General features: G+C 50.3%; 1 protein-coding gene across 1 annotated transcript in view; it reads left to right on the forward strand.

Moving 5' to 3' along the window:
* NMNAT2 (nicotinamide nucleotide adenylyltransferase 2) overlaps positions 1 to 25,667 on the forward strand; it is a 77,211-nt gene that overhangs the window by 32,240 nt on the left and 19,304 nt on the right. Inside the window, exons 2-4 of the mRNA XM_075936783.1 lie at positions 20,189 to 20,277; positions 21,531 to 21,598; positions 24,687 to 24,765. Coding sequence (XP_075792898.1) covers positions 20,189 to 20,277; positions 21,531 to 21,598; positions 24,687 to 24,765 — 236 coding nt within the window. The remainder of the gene's footprint in view (positions 1 to 20,188; positions 20,278 to 21,530; positions 21,599 to 24,686; positions 24,766 to 25,667) is intronic.

A 25,667-nucleotide genomic window follows, 5' to 3' on the forward strand; every position in this document is an offset into this window, starting at 1 on the left:
GACTGGTCAATTGCGGGGGCATGGCCAGTCGATCATGAGGTGTTCCCAGCCCCTGCCTTGTTTCCCCCCCACCCCCAATGAGGAGCCTGCACTGGCGCTTCAACCTCCTGCGAAAATGGAGGTAGCGCAGGCTTCCTGCTGAATAGGGGCGGGGGGAAGTCCCGCGGCTGCACACGAACCCTCCACCTGAGCCCAACACTGTCCAGCCTAGAGCCCCCTCCCTGAGCCAGCATCCCCTTCTCCTCCTCCTGCACCCAAATTCCCTCCCAGAGCTTGCACCTCTCATCCCTTCCCACACCCAAAGCCCTCATTCCCACCCCAGAGCCCACACCTCCTGTCTCAACCCAGTGAGAGTGAGTAAGGGCTGGGGACAGCAAGTGATGGAGAAGAGGGGAATGGAGAAGGCGGGGCCTCAAGGAAGGGGTGGGGCCATGGAAAAGGGTTGGAGTAGATCTTGGCTTGCCCTGACATTTAAAAAGTGGTCTTGGTTGTAAAAAGTTTGGAGACCACTGTCATAGAGTACATCCAACATTTAATAGGGATGTCCCTTTTACATGAAGGCTGTGTCTACACAGGGCCACTTATTCCAGAAAATCAGCCGCTTTTCCGGAATAAGCTGCGAGCTGTCTACACTGGCCCTTGAATTTCCGGAAAAGCAACGACGCTCTACTGTACAAAATCAGCCGCTATTCCGGAAAAACTATTCTGCTCCCGCTCGAGCATAAGTCCTTATTCCAGAACACTGTTCCAGAAAAGGGCCAGTGTAGACAGCCCAGTAGTCTTTTCAGGAAAAAAGCCCCAATCGCGAAAATGGCGAGCAGGGCTCTTTTCCGGAAAAGCGCGTCTACATTGACCACAGATGCTTTTCCGTAAAAAGGGCTTTTCCGGAAAAGCAGTCTGCCAATGTAAACGCTCCTTTTCCGAAAAAAACTGAAAATGGAATAGTATTCCGTTTTAAGCAGTTCCGGAAATTCATGCCAGTGTAGACACCGCCGAAAAGAAAGAGCAATACATTTTTAAGGGGAAAAAAAAAGGCCAATGACAAAGCTCCCCGAGACATGGGTTTCATGCTTGTATTTATATTGATCTGTTATTTGGTGCTTCCGTGGCAGGAAGATGATAGCCAGAGCCACAGCCGAGCAGACTGATTTTCAATAAAATAATAATAATAATTAATCATACTGTCACCATCTTATGTGCCACATTGCATCTAAAAGTGCCTGTATAGGCAATAAATATTTAGTAATGGGCCCTTCAGTGTAACAGAGAAAGGTGTAACATGAGCCAGTGGACGGATGCTGAAGCCAGTTGCCTTCAGACTGGAAATAAGGTGTACATCTTTAATGGGGAGAGTAATGAACCATTGGAACAATCTACCAAGGGTCACAGTGGACTTTCCATCCCTGACCATGTTTAAATCGAGGCTGGCAGTTGTTTCTAAAAGATCTGCTCTAGGAATTATTTGGGAGAACTTCTCTGTCCTGTGCTAGGCAGGATGTCGGATCACAGTGGTTCTTCTGGGTTTGGAATCTTTAGGAAGGAGATCAGTAGCATTAGCCATGATGCAAAGAGAGCTGGTCTGTAGCATCAGAAATACGCTGTTGCTCTGAAGTCACCCAGCACGTGTAAGGAAACAAAGGACATTTCCCTTCCTTCCAGAGGAAGGCAGATGGTGTGGTGCAGGCACTCAACTAGGACTCAGGGGAGCGGTTCTCTCTGTTTGGGGGCTGATCCAGAACAGGTAACTTGTGAATGGGTTACCCGGTAAGCATCATCTTTTGTGGGTTATGCTTACCAGGTAACAGTTAACCATTACCTGGGATCAGCCTTCCCTCCCCCCCCCCCCCGCCTGCACTGCCGCAGCCTTGCTGGGGAGGGGCAGAAGCAACAGCAGAGGGAGGGGGCTGCCTTGCTGGGGAGGGGCAGAAGCAACAGCAGAGGGAGGGGGCTGCTGGCTCCCAGCCTACGTGGGCTGGCCGGTGGGAGTCCACAGCCTCACACAAAGGGAGGGCTGCATGAAGCTGCCGACTCCCAGCTCAGACAGGCTGGAAGCTGGGAGCCTAATATGGGTCAGAAGTAGCCAGGCTGGAGCAGTGACCCCTCTCCACCCTGCCCTGCCCCCGCTGAATCAGTTAACTGGTTCAACTCAACATTTAACTAATTAAAAGGGATTTCACATCCCTAATCCAAAGCCCAAATCTATGTAAACCCCTTGAGGCAAGGGCAGCCTCTGATGGGCACCTGGCATCATGGGGAGAGCCCTGCAAATCCATGGATATCCAAATCTGTGGCTGTGGATATCTGCAGCTCATTTTTGTGGATAGGGATGCAGATGCGGATGCAAAATTTTGTATCTAGAACCCTGCAAATCTGCGGATACCCGCTTTACATCTCTGGGTATCTGCCTATGCGGATATCGATGCGGTTATCTGCAGCTCCTTTTTACAGATACCGATTTTGTATCCATGCAGGGCTCTACTTCTAGGTGCTACTGCAATACAAATAAACGATGCAATTCACCCAAAACAATGGCCTTCCCATGGGCTATGGAGTATCCCAGAGGGGGCCCTAGGCGCTGTGGCATTTCCTACCATGCATTCGTCAAGACACCCCACAGAAGTTACATTGCAGCTGTTCTGCAATGCCTGGCTCTCCTGCTGAGCTTTCCTTCAGCACCACCCTCCCAGGGCTGATTCCCTCCCCCGGGTGCCCCCAACCTGTCCCTCGCTGGAGAAACTATCCCGACTCAGCCCGTTGGAACCAGCCTGCTTTGCTGACAGGGCTTTTCTCCACCTCACCAGCAGAGATGACCAGCACAAGGCCTCCATCCATCCTTCCCAGACACCCACTGTAACTGGGTAACCTCCAGAGCCCGTCCCTCTTTTCACAGCCAGGGGGCTTGAGCGCTGCCAGAAACATACGACAGCGCTGACAGAAGAGCCAGGGCTTTTCTTCCAGGCTGTGTCTACATTGGCATGATTTTGCACAAAAGCACCCGCTCTTGCACAATAACATGCTGCCTGTCTACACTGGCGGGGAGTTCTTGTGCAAGTACACTGATGTTCTAATGTGTGAAATCAGTGCTTCTTGCGCAAGAACTATGATCCTCCCACTCAGGAATAAGCCCTCTTGTGCAACTGTTCTTGCACAAGAGGCCAGTGTAGACAGGCAACATGAATTTCTTGTGCAAGGAAGCCCTATGGTTAAAATGGCCATTGGAGCTTTCTTGCACAAGAGAGCGTCTACACCGGCACGGAAGCTTTTGCACAAAAGCACATCTCTTGCCCAAAAGCACACGCCAATGTAGACACTCTCTTGCACAAATACTTTAACGCAAAAACTCTTGCATTAAAAGTATTTGCGTAAAATCTTGCCAATGTAGATGTAGCCCCAGCCTTTGGAGATCACTCCATGGCCTGGAGGAAAACAGCCGTCCCAGAGCCCCCAGCAGCACCCGGGTTTTGAAGTCCATCTTAAATCAAGTGATTGTTTCCCTCGCCCCCACCCCCACCGCTGCACGGACATCCTCAGTGTAACAAAAAACTGGACTATGTAGCACTTTAAAGACTAACAAGATGGTTTATTAGAAATTTGATTTGTCCTTTTTCATGTGTGTTCATTTTTTTAATTGTATCCTTTGGTATATATGGCTGTGACTATTTTCTTCCACTATTTGATCTGAGGAAGTGGGTCTGGCCCACGAAAGCTCATCACCTAATAAACCATCTTGTTAGTCTTTAAAGTGCTACATTGTCCGTTTTTTTGTTTCAGCTACACCAGACTAACACGGCTACATCTCTATCAGTGTAACAGTGATCCAAGCCTTACAAATGAGAATTCTTACTACTGCCCTCTGCTGGGCAGAACAAGCACTGCAAGCACCTTGACTCTCCATGGTCAGTTTCCCCAATGGGATTTGAAGCCTTAGTGCACTTCTCAGCCTCTGAGCCCCCCACTTTCAGGACCCCATATTGAATTCAGGCCTGGCAGCTCCCTAGTCCAGTGTTTCTCAACCAGTGGTACCAGTACCCTTAGGGGTACTTGAGAGAAGGCTGGGGGAGTACGTCAACACAACTGAAATTTGGAGAGAACTGAATTTTTGTTTGGAGTTTTATCGCGCTTTATTATTTTTGTACTTTTTACACCCCAACATTTCATTGCCCACCCGGCTACGATTAAGTTGTTTAAACAAATGTGTTTTAAGGGTAGAAAAAAATTGTTGTGTCTGAAAACCATAGGTACTGGGGGTACTTATAACTTTTTAAAGGGGGTACTTCATAAAAAAAAGGTTGAGAAACACTGCCCTAAACCACATCCTGAGCCCCTGCAGTGCACTGACCCACCCACCCCTCCTGATCAACAGCCTTAGCACTAAAGGACTACAGACCCATAAGAGCCACGCCCTTGGCTCCTGATTGGCTGGACAGGCAGCTCTCTCATTGGATGCCTGGACTATATAAAGGCCCCCACAGGCAGAGAAAGCTGCCTGAACAATAGGCCATTGCTTGTGGATTGCTGCCTAGACCACCTGGCCACGCTGCCTCATGTGACTTTGCCTTGCCTCCTTAGCCAGACCTTGCCTCTCTAGCCGGCTGACCCAGTCCCGCTGGATTGGATCTGCTGGCTACAGACCCCTGCAAGAACTTTGTCCATTACCTCCGATACCAACTAACCTCCCAGCTACCCACGCACTTGACAACTGCTCTGGATTGCAACAGAGGCCGCCTCAGCCACTGGGCCTTACAGTTTTCTCAGACTGCTTTGGTCTCCTTCGAGGCTCATCCTATGGGAAAAATGTATGGAACCTATAGGGATGGGTGCTGCACCTCCCAGAGTGGGTCACTCACCAACAGGCCATAGGAGGCCAGCTTTGGGTGGGAAACTGCACACAGTGCAAAGAGATTACAGGACTGCAAGAAATGGGAACATCTTGTGCCTCCCCGCAAGTCCACGTCACCTTGGGAACCCACATTACTTTACCAACGTGCTACAATGGGACCTGCAATGGGAAAATAGACATTCCCTCCCACCAATGGGAATATGCCAGCGATCCTATGAGATCTAAAGAAGCACCTCCTTGCATCTTGGGGGGGAGGGGGAAAGAAGGGGAAAGACATGGAAAATTACAATAGAGTCAAAAGAGCAACAAAAGGAAAATCAGTAGGGGAATCCAATCAACATTTAGATGCCTGTACACAAATGCAGGCAGTATGGAAGATAAACAGGAAGCATCAGAAGATAAACTATGATTGAATTGGCATCACAGAGATTTGGTGGAATAAGTCGTTTGACTAGAATATTGGTGTGGGGGAGGCAGCTTGTTCAGAACAGAGAGGCGGGGAAAAAAGAAAGGAGTATACGTAAAAGATATACACACTTGTTTCTTAGGTCCAGAAGGCGGTGGAAGGCAGATCAACTGAAAGTCTGAGGCTTACAATAAAAAAAAAGGCTTAAAAATTGGAGTGATGTCATGATGGGGATCAACTGTAGACCACCAAATGAGAACGATGAGGTGGATGAAGCATTTCTAAAACAAACAAAAATCTCCCATGCACAAAACCTGGTAGATATAGGAGAACTTTAACTATTCAGACATCTGTTGGAAAAGTAAAGCCACAAAACACAAAATTTCCCATAACATCTTCAAAGGTATTAGGGACAGTGTTTTGTTCCAGAAAGTTGAGGAAGTAAGCAGGGGATAGCCATTTTAGACTTGATTCTCCCCTAAAGGGAGGAACTGGTAGGGAATCATGTGAAAGGCAGTTAGGATGACGTGATCATGAAATAATAGATTTCATGATTCTAAGGAAAGGAAGGAGAGTAAGAATCACGGACTTCAAAAACCAGTCTTCAGCAACTGGTAGATAAGAAGCCTTGGGAAGACAATGTAAGGGGGAAAGGAATTCAGGAAAGTCGGCAAGTTCCTCAAGGAGACTGTATTAAAGGCACAATTGCAAATTATTGGAACGCAAATGAAAGATCGGAAGAATAGTACAAAGTCAATATTGCTCAATTCGGAGCTCTTTAATAACCGAAAATCAAAAAGGAATCCTACAAAAAGTGGAAACCTGTTCAAATTGCTAAGAAGGTCTACAGAAGAACAGCAGAAGCATGTACGGACAAAATCAGAAAGGCTAACGCACAAAATGAGCAACCCTGGCAAAGGAGATAAATGGCAATAAGTAGAGGCTTTTAAAATATATTAGGAAAAAGAGAAAGCTGAAGAAGAGTTTAGGTCTTCTGCCTAGCAGGGAAGAAGAGCTAATAACTGATGACATCAAGAAAGTTGAGTTGCTTAAAGCCTGTTATGCTTCAGCCTACGCCCTACACTGGAAGGGTTAATGATGAGCAGATACCCAACACAATATTAACAACCAGGTGAAGGAACACACACCAAAATAAAGAGCAGTTTAAAGAATATAAGTTAGTTGTGTTCAAGTAGGCAGAGCCTGATGAAATTCACCCTAGGGTACTTAAGGATCTATTTGAAGCAATTGTCTTTGAGAGCTTCTGAAAGATCAAAGAGGTCCCAGAAGACTAGAGAAGGGCAAACATAGTGCCTATCTTTAAAAAGGGGAACAAAGAGGACCAGAGGAATCATAGGTTAGGGTATGTCTACACTTGCCCCCTAGTTCGAAGTAGGAAGGCAAATGAAGCAGACCGAAGTTGCTAATGAAGTGCGGGATTTAAATATTGCACAAGGCGTAACAGTTAATTCGAGGGAAGGGTTTTGGATCAGACTACCGCATCTGCACGCGGCGAGTTAATTCGGGCTACCGGCTTTTTAAAATGGCAACTGGCCGTGAATATGCTAATCAAGTGGGGGATATTTAAATCCTGCGCTTCATTAGCAACTTCGGTCTGCTTCATTTGCCTTCCTACTTCGAACTAGGGGGCAAGTGTAGACATACCCTGAGACAGCCTAATTTCAATACCTGGAAAGATACCAGCGCATTAAACAATCAGCCTGTAAGCACCTGCAAATAGGGTTGTAAGAAATAATCATCTTGGATTTGTCAAGAACAAATCAGGCCAAGCCAACTTAATTTCCTTCTCTAACAGGGTTTCTGCCCTAGCAGATAGAGGGGAATCAGTAGACATTGTATATCTTGATTTTAATAAGGCTTTTGACATAGTTCCTCGTGAAATGCACATGAGCAAAGTAGGAAAATGTGGTGTATATGAATTCATCATAAGGTGGGTGTGCAATTGGTTGAAAAACTATACTCGAAGAGGAGTTATCAATGGTTTGCTGTCAATTTGGGAGGGTGTCTCTAATGGGGTACTATCCCATTTTCATTAATGACTTGCATAAGGGAGAAGAGAGTTTTCTTATGAAATTTGCTCCTAACACCAAACGGGGAGGGGTTGTGAGCACTTTGGAAGACAGGTTTAAAATTCAAAATGACTTTGACAAATTGGAGAATTGGGCTGGAATCATTAAGTTTAAATTTAATAAACAGGAAGCAAAGTAATTCATTTGAGAAGGAAACATCAAATGCACAGCTACAAAATGGGAAATAACTGGTTTGGTGGTAGTACCGCTGAAACGGATAAGGGGTTCGAGTGCACCACAAACTGAATATTAATTTTTAATGTGATGCAGCTGCAAAAAATTCTAATATGGGTCTGTGTGTACTAACAGGCATCTTGTAGGCAAGAGACTGAAAGTGAGGACCCTGTGTCCAATTCTAGGCAGCAGAATTTAGGAAATATGTGGATACATTGGAAAAAGTTCAGAAAAAAAGCAACAAAAATGACCAAAGGTTGGAAAACCTGACCTATGGGGAAAGCTTAAAAAACTGGGCATGTTTAGTCTTGAGAAAAGAAAACTGAGTGTGGTCCTGTTAACCATCTTCCAATATGTTTAGGGTCTGTTATTAAAAGGACGGTGATCAATTGTTCTCCATGTCCACTGAACATAGGGCATGTAGCAATGGGCTTAATGTGCAGCAAGGGAGATTTAGGTTAGATATTAGGAAAAACTTTTTATCATGGTGGTTAAGCTCTGGAATAGACTTCCCCCGGAGGTAATTAAGCCGCCATCCTTGGAAGTGTTTAAATAAAAAAAATCGGGCAAACACTGTCAGGGATGGTCTAGTTTTACTTAGTTCTGCCATGATGCATAGGGCTGGGTTTGATGGAAGTATGGATTGGATAAATTGGCTGTAAGGTGGATAGAAAGCTGGCTAGATTGTCAGGCCCAACAGGTAGTGATCAACAGCTCAATGTCTGCTTGGCAGTCAGTTTCAAGGGGAGTGCCCCAAGGATCAGTTCTAGGGCTGGTTTTGTTCAACATCTTTATTAATTACCTGGATGAGGGAATGGATTCTACCCTCAGCAAGTTTGTAGATGACACCAAACTAGGGGGAGAGGTAGATACTTTGGAGGGTAGGGAAAGGGTGCAGAGTGACATAGACAAATTTTAGGATTGGGCTAAAAGAAATCTGATGTGGTTCAACAAGGACAAGTGTAGAATCCTGCACTTGGAATGGAAGAATCCCAAACATTGTTACAGGCTGGGGACTGACTGGCTAAGTAGCAGTTCAACAGAAAAGGACCTGGGGATTACAGTGGATGAGAAGCTGGATATGAGTCAACAGTGCGCCCTTGTAGCCAAGAAGGCTAATAGGCTATTAGGTTGCATTAGGAGGATCATTGCCAGCAGATCCAGAGATGTGATTATTCCCCTTTATTCAGCACTGGTGAGGCCACATCTGGAGTATTGTGTCCAGTTCTGGCCCCCCCTCTATAGAAAGGATGTGGACGCATTGGAGAGGGTCCAGTGGAGGGTGACCAAAATGATTAGGGGGCTGGAGCACATGACCTACGAGGAGAGGCTGAGGGATTTGGGTTTATTTAGTCTACAGAAGAGAAGAGTGAGGGGGGATTTGATGGCAGCCTTTAACTTCCTGAAGGGAGGTTCCAAAGAGGACGGAGAGAGGCTGTTCTCAGTAGTGATGGATGGCAGAACAAGGAGCAATGGTCTCAAGTTGCAGTGGGAGAGGTCCAGGTTGGATATTAGGAAAACTATTTCCCTAGGAGGGTGGTGAAGCACTGGAATGGGTTACCTAGGGAGGTGGTGAAATCTCCATCCCTAGAGGTTTTTAAGTCTCGGCTTGACAAAGCCCTGGCTGGGTTGATTTAGTTGGGAGTGGTCCTACCGTGGGCAAGGGGCTGGATTCAATGACCTCCTGAGGTTTCTTCCAGTTCTATGATTCTATTTCTGTGATTCTTTTCTGAAGCCACATCCCATCCATGGAGGATCATTGCTATCTGATTTCTTCATGACGCTACATTCCAGCCCACCAAAAGACCCCTTTGTCCAGACACTCATAATTTCCAATGCCAGAGTAAATTTCTACAAAGGGATGCACTCCTCTTCATGCACAGGCCTATCTGCATCCCAGGGGAACACCCCTATTTGGAGGCCCCATGCGTTTGTCTTATGCTGGATGCTTTGGAAGGGCAAAGATCACTTGCAGGGCACGTCTAGCCTCCTAGGAGCCAAAATTGCAAACCAATGATCATGTGCACACCAGAGAGACTTGCCAGGCCTCTGGGCAACATAAGAAGGGGTGGAGCCCCAGGCAGAAGGGGAAGCCCTGTGTCTACCTCAAGTCTTGTGACACCTTGGCTGTGTCAAAGTGCCCTCAGCGAAATACTTCCCCCTTCCTTAAGGCCTTGTGCTAATATTACAATGGACTTCACTGTTGAATTACCAGCATCTGAGGCGTGCCACGCCGCACTGGTGAAAATCTGTTAAAAAAAAATCTTTTGTATTTTTCCTATATTGAACTTTTGACCAGCTCTACATCAGACATATCCCCATTAGATGGGCCTGCACAGGAGCCAACGGGCACAGGGAGCACTCCAGGGTAGTTTGGGAATGGAGCCAAAGACCAAAGTCGCACTTTGCCATTCCTAACTTCTATTGTGCCCCCATCTGTCCCCACCACTAGAGTGCAAAATATTCTCGCAGTTCCTCCCAACCTATTCCAACACATCTGACTAGGGCAGGCCCTCTTGAGGGCACCACTCTGGCGTCCTAGGAACAGCTTCCAAGCTCCTAGCAACACCAACCGGACTGCTATTGACAGCATGAAGCTACCTCAGTGCTAAGACGTGCTACAGCTAGAATCCAAACAGAACAAGCAACTGAAAACAGCAGAGCCAAGACAATTCTGTAGCTAATTTTCCAGCAGCAAGGGGAAAACAAGAAGTGATTTTTGTTCCTTGAAATAGCATCTTAAAGACTTGGCACAGGATTCTCAGTTGGCGTAAATTACTACAGCTCCTTTGGCTTGAAGATATGCCAAATTACTGAGATCGGATCCCATCGTCATATCTCCATGTCTACCAGTTTCCTCTGCATTTAGCAAACACTGATTGCTTTTCTCTTAGTTTTTTTAAAATGGTTTCTTTTAGGGGTAAAATGCAGGCAGAATTGGCTTTGCTTAACAATAATAAATTTGCATAGCAGCGCATCGTGCCAGAGCGTAGCTGTCAGAGCATCAGCAATTGACGTCAGTGTACTTTGATCGAACAGCAGCCACAGCAGAGCCAGGAGAGGAGCAGGGAGAAGCCCAAAACATAGTGGCTGCATTTGTCGTCAGTTTAATGGCCATGGAATAATTCATTGCATGCATCCCTACCTCCTAGGGATGCAGGGACATCAAGCCTTAAGAAGGTGGGAGGCCTGATAAACCTTTGGAAGGAACACTCTACGGAAAAACTGGTTTTGCAGGGGGTCTTCCACTGGTGATTGTTTCAGGACTAGCACTGACACCATGTGCCCAGAACAGCGCTAGAATGTGCTGGGCTGCTAAAGGGGGTGTTCACAGGGTGAGACATAAAACTAAAATCCTGGCCACTCTGAGTTGCCAGCTCTTCTCGTGTTTATTGCAAGTCTTATGATATTGGGCATTTTTATTACAGCCCCAACTTCTGGAGTCATGTTAGTGAGAATCTCAACCTTCATTTAAAATAAAAACAAGTCTCTAGCTGCCGTGGGGGCGCAGAAATGCTGGAAAGCATAACCCGATTGTACCCAAAAGGCTCAGAGATAAGAGGGCCAAGAAAACAAGCCTCAAATATATTCTTTTTAAATCTTGTGATTTTTAGGCCAGTCTTGTGATTTTTCAACACTTGCAGCTGGCAGTACTTCTACTTGTGCTTGCTACAGATCCCAGAGTGCTTTTGAAAGAGAAGAGGTTTTAGACCTAGGTTCCTGCCTAAATTCCAGATGCAGTAATTGTATCGAGTTCACCAAAATATGCTCTGCTGTTTGTTTAATCTGGGATTCCTCTGCAGTTCCTGTCCAAAAGTGTTGTACTATGTTGAAATGCACTTTTAAAAAGCGGCTGCATTTCACCCTGCAGGGGCTGCATTTTGTAGGTTTCCTGCCTGGCTATGCACCATATTTATGCAAAGATTGGTTGATTATAATGCCAAGTGTAAATGCTTTAGGATCCTTTGGGATGGAGGGTATTAGATAAATGTTAAATGTTATTACATTATTCAAAAGTGAGATTTAGAATCCAGAAGGGACTGTCACAGCGTTTAGCAATAACACATGGCACTGTCAAAAAAAGGTTTTAATTTTTAAAGAGACTCCGAAGAAAGGAAAATGTTCTTACAATATTATATTTTTCTCGCATCCTCATAAAGGTTAAGGCTGGGATTTTCAAAGGCCCCTAGGTGAATTACATTTAAATTCCCTGGGATTGGAGCACCTAGTAGATTTCTTTGACAAAGCCCTGGCTGGGTTGATTTAGTTGGAATTGGTCCTGTCTTGGGCAGAGGGCTGGACTTGATGACCTCCTGAGGTCTCTTCCAGCTCTTTGATTCTAAAATCACAACCTTCTTCACAGGGTCAAATTTGCAAAAGCGCTTCAGAGATTTTTAGAGCCTAAGTCCCATTTTCAAAAGCGAGCTGGGACTTGGGCCAAGATTTTCAAAAGAGATCAGGGATGAGTGGCTCCATTTTGGGGTGCCCCAGCGGAGATGCTTGAAAGAGGTATGATACTTAGAGGGCAGAGGCTCAGTGCTTTTTGCCCTGCAGGCCCTTTCAGGCATTTCTGCCTGGGCACTTAGAAATGCTGGCACCAAATTCATTAGTTGCTTTTGAAAATCTTGGCTGTAGGCTCCTAAGTTAGACACTTTTCCAAAACGGGACCTCTTTGTTCTAACTGAACACTGACAAGGGCAAAGCCACCAACCTAAGTTCACCCTTCTTCTAGCCCTGGCTCAAAGGAAAAAAGAACTGGGTCATGTCTTCGCTTACTGAAGGATCAACGCTCTGGCGACTGATCTTCCGGGGTTTGATTTGGCAAGTCTAGTAAAGACATGCTAAATCAAACTCAGAGGGCGCTCACGTTGCAGGACTCCTCATGACAGTAAGGGAAGTTGGCGGGAGAGTTTCTCCCATTGACGTCCCGCTATGAGGCCGCCCCAGAAAATCAGTGCAAGATATGTCAACTCCAGCTACACAATTCACATAGCTGGAGTTGTGTATCTTGCATTGATTTTCTCCGCCAGTGTAGCCCTGGCCTGATTTAATGATCTTTTCTTTCCAACCAAAACAAAACGAGACCACTTCTCAGAGGCTGAACTTTTGGGGACAAATGGGGTCGCACTCCTTGAGAAAGATACTTTCTAATGCACACAATGAATGTCAGTGCTAATGGGGGCCACTGAAATAGATCCAAGAGGCAGATCCCTTATTTCATACCATCAATCCCAAAGCAACTTTGGAATTGGTTTGACTCCCAAGTGACATAGCCATTGGGCTACTACTGTAGACACTGGCTTTATATTGGCAGCAACCCCCATCTACTTCCCTCTGAAGAAAGGAAGAAGATGAAAAGAAGAGGGAAGGGAGGCAATAAACATCAGGCGTTTCTCCTCTCTATCTCACGTGTCCCTCTGCGCCTGGAGAACGGAACTGCTGCTCTGCACCGGTGCCAAGAGTGTAATGCAAAGGAAGCCATGGGCCAGATCCTCCAAGAGAGACACTCCCGTTTATACCAGCTGGGGATCTGGCTCCATTTCTCTGCCCAGAGGCAGCTCATTTAATTCTGCAGGGCAAGGGAGCTTGGGTCATTTTGGGCAACCGAAGGAAAGAAACCGCTTTCCCAGGTCTTCCTTTCCAGCCCCGTCTCGCCGCGTAAGAGCCAGGTAGAACCAAGCGGAAGCAATCCAACGAGTGGGGAGTGTTTGGGCGAGGCCTGTCAGGACCCCCCTGCCCGGCAGGACATTACGCAGCACAATGCCCAGGCCCGGCGAGAGGGAACTGCACTGGGTGAAGGGGAGACGCGATCTGATCCCATGACTAGCCCATCCCCGCCAGCAGAGAGAGTTGCTGGCTGCATTCCGGGGGGTTATCTCTGAGCAGCAGTTGTTCTGGTCATGCGCCTGCGCCATCGCTCTCCAGGCCCCGAAGGTGCCGTCTGACCCTGGCAGCCCCTCTCTGCTCTGCACTAGCAACTCCCCCTAGGCAGGATTTCCTCCCTCCAAAGGATGCTTGCTGCTGCCTGGCCTGGCTCTGCTGCATTTCAAAGTACCAGCCACATCTGCTATCCTGGGGGGCTCTGCCCCTCCTCTTCACTCAGATGACAGGCTGTGGAGATTCCTGTTTCCTCTCAACAGCCAATGCTTTGTCCCAGAGCACCAGGGCTCTGGCCTGGCTGGTGATGGTCGGGGCTGGAGCTAACAGGGACAGTGAGAACTGCTTTGCTAATACCGCCCTGGCAGACGCCGCTTCCCAACCTCCCTGTTGAGAAAAACTCGCCTCAGCCAGCCCCCCCTCGACCAGAGAGGCACCTCAGCCTCCGCCGCCTCCCCCCGGCAGTGTGAATCAGGGCCAGATTAACCTTCTGTGGGCCTGGCACCAAAATATTTGTATCCCCCTGTGGGGGCAATGGAGCATGGCGTGGGGAGGGTGTTGGGCTCAAAGTGAGGGGCTGGCCGGGAGCATGGCATGGCAGGGGCGGCCACACTCCTCCCTCCCCCCAACCCCACATGAGGGCGCTATTTACAACCCCACCCAGCCCTGTGTTGCCAGCATGCCCCATACAGCCCTGCCCCTTCAGTTTCCTACACCCAGAGCCCTCCCCACCACACCTGCTATGTACAGCGCACCCCACACCCTGTCACAAATGCTCAGCGCCCGCACAGTACCCCAACTGCCCAGCACCCTGTGCCCACAGCCCCACCACAACTACCCAGCCCAGTTAGTACCCCCACTCCCTAGTGCCCCAACACAGAGACCTTCCCTACCCTCTCACAGCCCAGCACCCCCAGTCAACATCCCTAGAGACCCACTATCCCACACCCTACCTTCCGGCTGTGCTCGCCAGTCCTTTGGGGAGTGACTGTCTGCCAGGCTGAGCTGCAGGGGGAAGGAGGGACAGCCAGTCTGAATTAAAGATGGCAACAGCCTGAACTTTGCTTTGGACACCCACGTTGTCAGCCCTTCAGTTATGTAACCCAGGCCCCTTGTGTCAGGGAGTTGCTCTTGTACCCCAAGTCACGTAGTCAGAGGACACAATTTTGCTCTATTACGTGGTGGCCCTCGTGCCGTGTGAGCGTGCACTCATGGTGCACATGTGGTTACACCTTGCACAGGGAGCCATTTTGTGTTCTCCGTGAAGGGAAGCATCCGGCCCGCAGGCTGCTGGTGGGACAGTACCAGTCTGGTGGTGCATGCACTGTGTATCCTGCCTACACAGACAGCCCAGCGCTGTGCACCCTGGGACGACGGATCCCCTCAACGCTTATCCGACACCCCTCACTGTGACTGGGGAGGAGGAGGAAGGAATATTTTTGGGGGCGCAAGCAGCCACTTTTGACTGCTACCAAGACATTGCTTTCCACACTCAGCTCATGGTCAACAACGTAGCATCATCTGGGAACACCCTGGGCTGACAAGGGAGTGACATTTCTGCTTCTTCCTCCTTCCAACAAGCAATGCCTCCTTCCCATCTCATATCCTTAGCCAGCAGGGCCGGCCCACAACATTTTGGCACCTGATGCGGGGAGCTCAAATGACGCCCTCATGCCCCCTCGCTTGGGCCAAAACTTTGAAAGGTCTCTGACGGCTTCTAGTTCGGGCGCGAGCAGGTAACCCTCCCACGCCGGGGTAACAGCCCTGCGAGCCCACGTACCTTGAGGTTCCGGTGCATATCGCTTGGCAGAACCAAGGAAGTGAAGGAGGGAGAATGGGTGGCTAAGGGGACCCAGGCCCTCCATCTCCACCGGGTCCCAGCTTGGGGCCCTAAGGGTTTGGGTCTTCAGCCCTCACCTGGCTGACGGGGTCCCACCCCGTAACGCGTCAGCCCACGGGCTGCTTCCTAGCCTCCCCCACGCTGTTCTGGCGGGACCGTGGCCTCTCGGCCCTTACCTCCCCAGCGGTGGCCTGTGTCAGCCTGCCTGCGTCCTCCTCCGCCGTCCGGGTCTCGTTCCTCAGCCGGTGGGGGGAGGGATCGCCCTCCTGGCGTCTTCCTCCCTGCTCTGGCCCCAGTCCCAGCTTTAAATGGCCCGCCAGGGCTCGCGTCTCCAGTGTCCGTCTCACTCCCGGCATTGCCGGCCGTCCTACGTCGCAGCGTAGGCGGCAGGGCTGTGTTCCGGCTTGTCCCGCCCCCGGTGTGCTCGGGCTTGCCAGGGCGGCCAGGAAACGCCACCTGCTTCTGTCCTGCACTGAGTGCGGGGAATGCGGTGTCCCAGCGGGGACTCCGCAGGGGCGTGCCTCCCGGGTTTTCCGGGGGGGGGGGTTGTACCCGCAGTTCTCCCCCGAGTGCAGGCCAGGGTCAGACCGTCACAGTCTCAATTCTGCCTTCTTCCTGTTCTACTCCTCTCATGGTACTGCAGAGAGAATACATCTGCCCTGGAAGCAGACACAATTTTCTACACTCTGGGTCCTAGTGGTACCCCCCCACACACACACAGTCTGGCACCTGAGGCGGCCGCCTCAGTTCGCCTCATGCTAAGGCCAGTCCTGCCAGCCAGGCAGACAGCAGAGACCCCACACCTGGACCGGGTGAGACTATGACCCGGTCGCAAGTATCCCCGCTTTTCGGATGACACCTCGGGCCACGCGGCTGGGTTGGTTGGCTCTCTGAGGCACATTGCAAGACAGAGCTGCCAACACAGGCACATTGCAGGACAGAGCTGCCAACACAGACCCCTGCGGGACCCTCTCCAGGAGGGTGCTGGGGCAGATAAATGATCATCCAAAGGCAGAACAACTCCAAAGCAATCTCGTCTGCTGTGGCTATGCCAAGGGACGGAGCTGGAAGCGATGCACGATCAAGGCTCCAGAGCGAAGAACGGCTCTAACAAAGCATCACGTCGCCAGTTTAATTTCTGTGCTGAAATCAAAGCTATTCAGGAATTCCAGGAGCACAGAAACACGCTTGACTTAGTCAGCGCCTGGGTCATTAAAACATGCACCCAGCATCTCAACTGATTCACTAGAAATGCGGCGTCAGAACACCACCTGGGCAGGAGCCTCTAATGCAGAATTTCAGGAGAAAATGCATTTGCACGGTTATAATCGACCGTTGGAGACTGAAAGTTGTGAAGAGAGTGCCGGTGCCGCCTTAATTCCCAACGCTCCACTGCCTGGTATCAAGCCTCCCAATAACGTCCCCTCAGTTCCTTGCAATCTTAGCCGCACACAGCTGAGTTTTAAAATGATCATCCACCAAAGCCTAATGCACCTCGGACGCAAAACTGCTCTGCCTTTTCCCCCTCTCTGGGCGCCTTTCCTTTCTTCTTCTTCCCTTTAGCAGCCAAATCTTTCTGCCACAGCCTGCAGGCATGGCACCTGGGGAAATCTTCAGAGGCAGTCGGGCACAGGAGCACCAGTTTAATAGGATGGTGTAGGGCCCCATAAACTGTAAGGAACTGAGCCTCAGGCCACCCTTGTAAGGTTTTAAGCATTCCCCACTCCCACCCAGAGCAGGTGGACAAGGCACGGCGAGATGCACCTTATTCACAGTCCCACAAGTGCATGGCACAGAACCCAGATCCGACTCCCACGTCTCCTGATAAGCACAAGGCCAGTTTCCCTCGTCCTGCAGAGAAAGAATACAGGCCATGGAGCCACGCGACAGATTTTCACAAGCTGTTCCCATGTCCAGATAACCCTGGCAGGGGCACCTGGGAAGCAAATGCTCGGGATTGTTAAAACGCTGAAATACCCTGCCGAGAAGAGGGATCTATTAACAGCCTGACAACACTCAGAGGCTAGGACTAACATGCTACTCTGAATCGCTCTGTCCATCTTAGGGCTGGTGTACCCAGGGCATTGAATTGGCAACAGGGTTTCACACACTTAGGAGGTGTAATTAGAGCTCAGGCAGGCTCACCCATGCTAGCTTTGATCCAGCTAGCATGGCTAACCACTGCAGGGGCGATGTAGAAGCTCAGAGCCCCCCGATACCTGGGGTCCATACTTGCATTGCTGTCCCATGCTGCAGGCTAGGCCCAGCGCTGCAGGGCTCTTTTTAGCTAGAGTCAGACTAGGCAGGCACACCCTGGGCTAGAGCACATCTCCACTTGCAGGACTGGGACTTGCCTGGCCATTACCGTGAGCCCCCACAATGACGGACACGCCCCAGGGGCAGATCTGTGTGATTTCTGCATAGCCATTTCTTAGAGCAGCTGGTATCTTTCCTCTCCCTTCCCTTTTAGTGCCAGACCATTTCTACTGCAGACACAAATCGGCTGTTAACTCCAGATGTTAAGCTTTGACTCTTGGTGCTAACAGGAATGGGGAAGATCCCTCCAGAGCTGCAGCCGGAACTGCAAATTAACAACAGTTTGACCACAAAGGCATGTCCCTTAGCAGCATGTATGGGGAAAGCAGGAGCAGTGCAGCGTGCTGCCTTCCATCCCTGTAGATGGGGCGTACACGATGCACAAGAGTTTGTTTAATATGCAAAGTGTCTGTGCCCTATACTGCCTGCCCCAATCAGTCCTGTGCTCCCCTGTCTTGGGTGTGATGACACCTTTAATGGAGTCTATGCACAGTTTCTTCAGAAACCCAAAGGCCCAGTCTCCTCTGTAACTCCAAATGTGCTAACAGAACAGTTTTAAAACATAATTCCTACTAATGTTATTTAGACCACGTGTCACAGACTGTTAGTTATATCACCGTCGCAGCTAGATGCTCCCACAATATCAGGGCCCCACGGTGCTAGACACGGTACAGATGCATAATAAGAGACAGTCTCTGCCTTAAAGGACTTATAGTGAGATAGACAATACAAAGGATGAGAGGGGAAACTGAGGCACAGAGGGGTAAAGTGACTTGCCCCAGGTTACACAGTGGGTCAGTGGCACAGCCAGAAATAGAGAGTAGATCTGCTGAGCCCCCAGCCAGTGTCTGACCCACTAGACCACACTGCCTTTCCTATCCATGTGAAATGTAGTTTGTAAAACAGCCCCCACTTGCCAGACAAGTGGTGTCCGCAGGCGTTTTTAAAAATTTTACTTTAAAACAATTTCACCAGCCCCGTTAACACACCTGCACAGACCGTGCCAGAGAGAGTAAAAGCAGCCAACAGGCAAGGCAGAAATATCCGGGGCCCATTTTCAATCTGCCACAGTGACCTGCACTCTACCCTGCAAGGCTGCGGTGAGGCAGGTCACTCTGCTGTGCGCATTGTCATTTAAGTGACTGTGCTGTTAAATGAATTTAGCGCTAGACTGGCTGCCCCCACGACTGAGGGGCTGGATTTAATCACAGACCTGGCCTCACAGCAGTGACTGGGGCAAAGCAACCTTTCCCCTCACACTGTCACCAATGACAAAGTCCAGGGGTCAGATCGGAAGTTCAGCCTCCAGACCCCATTCATTCCCTGGTCTCTAACAGGGGTTTCCATGATATATACACCTTTCTCTACTAGGGATGGGGCAGAGTCAGTAGCCCATTTCACACACACCAGTAATGCCTTTCAGATGGTAAGTGCTGTGTTAATAGGTAGCAGGTACGTATAAAACAAACAAAAGGACGTTTTTCTTCACGTAGCACACAGTCAACCTGTGGAACTCCTTGCCAGAGGATGTTCTGCAGACCAGGACTTTAACAGGGCTCAAAAAAGAACTAGATAAATTCATGGAGGTTAAGTTCATCAATACTTCTTAGCCAGGATGGTAGGAATGGTGTCTCTAGCCTCGGTTTGTCAGGGGCTGGAAATGGGTGACAGGAGAGGGATCAATTGATGATTTCCTATTCCGACGTGTTCACTATTAACCTGGATCCAATTAATCTCAGTGCCATGAGGAGCTCCGCCAGGCTGGCATGGCAGAGCAAGTCAAAGGGGACACTGAATATACAACAAGCACCCTCACAGACACCTCACACATACACACACACAGGGCTGGGTGATGAACTGGCTTTGAAATCCACTCCTGATGTGTAGCACTGCAGGTCACACCTCCCTGCCCTGAGCGAGGAGATTATCTTCATTAGCTGGTGGTAGTAGTGTAGTATAAGGTTATCCTGGAGTTCTAGCAGATCAATGCATTCTTCGCCATTGTATTACAAATGCACTTTGGTTTTGTGCATTTAAATCAAGATCCTTTCCATTACTGAAATATACAGAATAGTGATAGAAATGTAGCCGTGTTAGTCTGGTGTAGCTGAAACAAAAAACAGGACTGTGTAGCACTTTAAAGACGAACAAGATGGTTTATTAGATGATGAGCTTTCGTGGGCCAGACTGAGGAAGTGGGTCTGGCCCACGAAAGCTCGTCATCTAATAAACCATCTTGTTAGTCTTTAAAGTGCTACATAGTCCTGTATTTTGAAATATACAAAGCCAGCATCTCTGCTGGTGTTGATGGGCACAGCTCTGTGGATGTCAATGGCATGTCGCTCAATTACATCAGCCAAGAATTGAGCCCTGAGTTTGCATTTAATATCCTCATTATTACCCTCAAGGCAAAGGGACAGAGTTTCCCAGGGGCATCAATCCAGACACCACTTTTTCATGGTGAATTTTGCTCACGCAGTTACGTGCATGCACCAATTCCGGGATTTGCACAAACTGTGTATGAAAAATTGAGACCAGGTTTTCAAATCTGCCTCAACGCTCACTCACGTTTGGCTTTGCCGAGTGGAATTTGCAAACTGATCCTCCCTCCCCCCTTTCTTTGTTTTGTTTGTTTCCTTCATTAGAAAGAGCCCGGGATTATCTCCACAAGACGGGAAGGTTCATTGTGATCGGTGGAATTGTCTCACCCGTACATGACTCCTACGGGAAGCAGGTTGGTTGATCAAATTCTCGTTGTTTCCTCTGTGATATTGCCAGCGTAACCTGCAGGAAGCAGGCAGGGCATGCGAATGAGAGAACGCGTTTGCTCTGAGGCCTTCTAGTTCAAAGAACACCCAGGGGAACCAGGCAATGCTGGCTCTGAAGCCGAGACTCAGGGAGAGTGAAATCTTACAGCTGCTCTGGTGATGCCAGAGGAATCTGAGCAGAGGAATAGCTGGGTGGGTCAGATGGTACCTATTAACAGCTCTGATTAACCTGATGCGGGGACAGCTCTTGCAATTTTACCCGGTGTCTAGTGTGTTTCTTAAAGCTGCAGCACTTGGAGTCGTGTGAGTACATGAAAATCTCAATGCTCATGTAACCCTCCTCCCGAGCGTCTAGCCCTTGTGGTTACAGAGGGAAGCTGGACAATGTGATCCCTAAAGGCTCAGACATCAGAAAGCAAATAAGGGTTTTTTAAAAGTACTGCGTTTAAAGCCAATCTCATAAGTTTGGGGGGGCCTGGGCCATGATTTCCAAGTGCTTGCACTTGGCAGTCCTGGGACAGAAGCTGTTACAAACAGCTTTGGGAGAACAAAATCGAAAGATGGGGAAGTCTCTATACTGGAGCTGCAGAAATCGCCTGATCAAAAAGATCTGAGGAAATACTGGCCCCCTGGCCAGACAGGATTTAGAGAGAAGCGGGGCTCTGACAATTGCATGGAGGCTGCTTGGTTCCGCCTTGTGCTGATGAGTAACATGGGTGTTCAAACTCCCTTTGGTGTCCCTTTGGCCATTCAGGAGAGCTTGGGCGAGGTTTTTTTTTGGGGGGGGGATCACAAAACTGAGTCATCCCAGAGAGTTAGGGAGCACTGGATATTAGGGGTGTGAATGGGTAATGGATAAGCAGCAGTGGGAGCAGCCTGCCACTAAGGACGATTGCTCCAGCCCCACAGGGCCCTGCAGGGGGCCACCAGCCAGCCCCACAAGGCTGGGGCCAGGAGCCAGCGCCGGCAGCCAGCCCCACACGACTGGGGCCAGGAACTGGCAGGCAGCCCTGCATGAGTCTGGGAATGGGAGCCCCAATGGCTGGGGGCTACGCCAGCCAGACTGGAGCGGTTCCCCCCAGGATCCTGCTTAGTCGGTTAAGTGGTTAAACGTTAGGTTAACCTAATGTTTAGCTGGTTAACTGATGAATTGGGATGTTACATCCCCACAGGACATTGCACAAAGCGTCACTGATTCTCCCTGCATCCTCTCTTTCAGGGCCTGGTTTCCAGCCGACACCGCCTGACCATGTGCCAACTGGCCGTCCAGTCCTCTGACTGGATCAGGTGAGGGACCGCCTTGAGTATCGCCAGTATGGGTATACAGGGAGCCTTTGAAAGGCACCACTGTCTCTTATGGGGCAATACCTGGAGGAATCTGGGGAGAGTCACATGGACAGCTCAAGGGAAGGGCAGATAAGCCTGAGCTTGGAGAGGATTTGTGGAGTCCTGCCTCAGAGCCAGCCAGCGGTGGCTAGTGATGTGCATCCATCATCCCCGCCAAGGGAGGAGGTGAAAGCAAAGCTCCAGTCAGCTGGGCTGGCTGTGGCTGATGACAGAACCCCTTATCAACTGAGCGCACGGTGTGTCATTAAAGCAAGCTTCCACTAATTGCCTTAATTATGCACCAGAAAAGTTTCTGCAGTTAGAATTTGCATGGAAAGAGCCCGCTTGAATAAGGGCTCATTGTTACTGTGAGCGCTCGTGCCTGCGTAAGAAACTCGGCAGGCTGTGGAGGTCAGAGCAAGCGCACGCTCTCGAAAGAGGGAAAGTGAGAGGAGGCCGAGGAAGAGAAAGGGAGGAGCAAACGGGCTGTGGAGGAGAGTAGGGAAGGGGAAGAACAAGGACAGAGGGACAGACACCCAGAGGAACCGCAAGGGACAAAGGAGAAAGACTGAGAAAAGGAGTAACAAATACGGCACACCAAATCCCATTGACTTTGTGGGATTCTTTTCATTGGCTGAGGCCCGGGTAGAGTTGAATGATATTGAAGGCCACATGGAGAGACACCAAGTTGCATCAGCTGGCTGGGAAGCTCTCAAAAGTATTGGGTAGATGGTCATGATTACGTGAGAACGTCTGCCTGGTTTGGGGACGCACGTATGTCTGACTCTGCTGCGAGCCCCTGGCCGGACACACGTCTGTGCACGGATTCAGCACGCTGTTCCTGCTCATGTCAGTCCCAGCTGCACAGACCCTAGTGAAGAGCAGAGATAGGTGTTGGCCTCGCTCAAGCATGTGTAGCACAGAGGTTACACAGACATTAGGCACCCAGCGTGTCTTTAATTAGCGAGAGCACGTCTGTGACTCCACAAGTCGGGGGTGTGAGAAAAAACACACTCGGCTGCTAAGAAGATGTTTAAGAAACATCCCAATTTAGCAGCTCATTACGTTTTCAATTAAGCCAGGCTGTATCGCTGGGGGTTTGCCGTTCACAACCCTGTGTACAGAGGAGGCGTGGAAATTCCTGCACCCACATCCTGTATGAGACAGGCATGAAATCTCATTCCCAGGAAAGGCTCTGGGAACAGCTAGGGTGGGATTAGCAATGCATGAAAGATTAGGGGAGATCTGAGAAACAACCAACAACAACAAAAAGAGTTTGCCTGCGCTGGGAAAAAGACCCAGTGAAGAAGCAGCGGGAGAAACTTTCCCCAGGAAAATAGACTCCCTTTCTTTGTGCAAAAAAAATCAAAGGCATCAGACAGATGAATCCCGCCCACTCACAGCCTCAAGAAACAATCACTGGCTAACTTATTTGTTCCCCAGGTCATTTTACAAACAAGGCTATGGGAACTAGTGGTCAGAGCGCTAACTGAGGCAGTGGGAGACCAGGAATCAATTCCCTGCTCTGCCACCGAGTTCCTATGTGACCTTGGGCATGGCCTTTAGTCTCTCCTCTGTTCAAAGGGGATAAGAGTCCTGCCCCACCTCATAGGGGAGGGGTTGTGCTGCTAAGGAAAAGCACTAGGTAAGAGGGAGGGATTATTTTTATGAATAACGTCACACACCCCCCAAGGCACAGCTGCATGCCCTCTTACCCAGGCCTCTGCCTTCTCCTCCCTGGCTCACCTGTGCCAGAGTGTATCACTTGTTACCCAGCCAGCATATCTACTGGGAGTGGCTCACATCCATGCGCCAACAGCCCCAGCGGCGACAAGCCCTTTGGCACGCTCCTCATTTCTGTTCTTCCTCGTGCTGCTCTGGCCTTTCCGTTCCTCGCCCAAGAGGAGCAGGCTGTTCGCCCGCGGAAGTTGGTGCAATAAACGATATTACCTCACCCCCTTGTCTCGCTAAAGGCCGGCAATAGCAGTCCAGGTGCTCCCCTCACTCTGTGGTGCGCTGCTGGCGCGGCCGTGTTTGGGGCGCTCCCCTGTCGCGCCTGCAAGCGGTTGAATTTCCTGGCTAACGCGGAACCCCTTAAGAATGTAGGTGTGAGCGGTGGCACTTCCGGGTGGGAAGGGTTCAAGGATCCCACCCACAGATGCTTCCTCCCAAAGAGACAGAGCCATGCCAGGGCGAGGCCCACGGTGGGGCGTGGCAGGCAGGATAGGTTGCCCACAGGCTGGGGTTGTGCCCAGTGTTCCCAGGGGGGTGTCCTCGGAGCCAGTGCCCAGGTATTTCCATGGCAGTAGCCACGGAGCTCCCACAACCTCAGTCCACTTCCTCCCACCTGCCCTTTGGGTGAAGGAGGTGGGTGGCGCCGGCGCCCGCCGCACATACAGACTTTACATGGGATGCGCCCTCCGCAGGGCCAGCGCAAAGGAGGCAGTTTGCCCCAGAGCCCCCACTGGAGAGGACCCCCAAACTGAGTCACCCAGCTGGGCCAGGCTGCAACGCCACACAACGGAGGGGCGCTGGGACCAGCCCCGAGCGATGCTGTGAGCCCAGCGGGGAGAGCGGCTCAGCCGTGAGCACCAGGAGAAACACTTCTGGGAGCGACCTTAGTGAGCAGACCCCCAGCCAGTCCCCATGTTCTTCCTCCATGCCCAGGTGCTGCTCTGTCCCATTGCTGGTCTGGTGACCGAAGCTGCTGTCTCGGCACATTTCCATGCCGTATCGGGCCCCTGGGCAGGAGGCGGAAGAGAAGGGCCTAGCTACAGCCATGCCTAAGACTGGGAAGGGAGGGGAACATGGGGCAGCAGTGGAGGAGTTTAACCAAAGGCGGGGGAAGGGGGAGAATACATCGAGAATGCAATGGCTGGAAAAGCAGCATTTGCCATTTTATTCCAGCCTCTGCTCCCAGGCAGACAGGAGGTTAACGTGTATGGCCCTTTCCCTGCTCCCTTCCTGGCCACCCATCTGCTGGGCAGGCTGGATGGTGGAGCCAGGCTCATCTGCAAACCCCCTTGGTTATGTTCTCTCCACGCCGCAGGGTGGACCCCTGGGAGTGCTATCAGGACACCTGGCAGACCACCTGCAGCGTGCTGGAACACCACCGGGACCTGATGAAGGTGAGTCCCAGCTGGGGAGGCGTGTCAGAGTGGGGAGGCAAAGGCTGCGGCTAGTGGAAGTGGAGGACAGCGGTTAGACAGATGCGTTTGTAATGCACAACCCAGGCATCCCTCTAACAGCTTGGATGCGCAGCACCTTCGGGGCTGAGTTCAGAGTCAGCAATAGCCAGAGCAGGGCCGGTTTCTCTCTTTCAGGCTGACTCGTACACGCTCAATGTACACGCTCAATGGACTGATTCTCAGCTTGCCTGTGGGACTGTGACGATTCACCCAAGTGGTGGTTGTAGAGCAGCCCACGGGTGCTTGTCCACCTCTCTCTGCTGAAAGCAAAGGAGGCAGCGTCTTGGCCCGGGCGGTCCTGCCATCAGACAGCAAAGTCCAGATCAGAGATTGCAGCAGATGGCTCAGCCAGATCAAGACACCCCCCTGGACAGACTTAAAGTACTATCAGTAACAAGGAGCAAGGTGGACAGGACAGCTGAAGCAAAACCCAGCTCCTCACCAAAGAGAAGCTCAAACGAGGGATTCCAAACAGCCGCCATTCCTGGAAACTGGACGGTCTGGAGAGCCAGTTTTCCAGACTGTGCCAAGGCCCAAATGCCAGCAACCGCCCATCGGAGACAGCTGCGGCCCCTGCCCTCTGCAGATCATGCCAGGGTGTTAGCCTTGTCTGTATATCGCGGGACAAACTCCCTGTCCGGAGACCCTCCTTTGACAAAACCTGGCACTGCTGCTCTTTTGCCTCCTCTCGACCTCAGGGCTCCTGTGGTCGGTTGTGTGACTCCGCCCGCCAGTGAGGGCACCATAGAATCCACCCATTTCAGGATATCAAGGTTCTGCCCCAACAGGCTCAGCAGTAGGACATCCCTGACTCTCCTGCGGGGGTGGGGAGAGAGGGGTCC

The sequence above is a fragment of the Pelodiscus sinensis genome, chromosome 9, assembly GCF_049634645.1.
Source record: "Pelodiscus sinensis isolate JC-2024 chromosome 9, ASM4963464v1, whole genome shotgun sequence".
Lineage (NCBI taxonomy): Eukaryota > Metazoa > Chordata > Testudines > Trionychidae > Pelodiscus > Pelodiscus sinensis.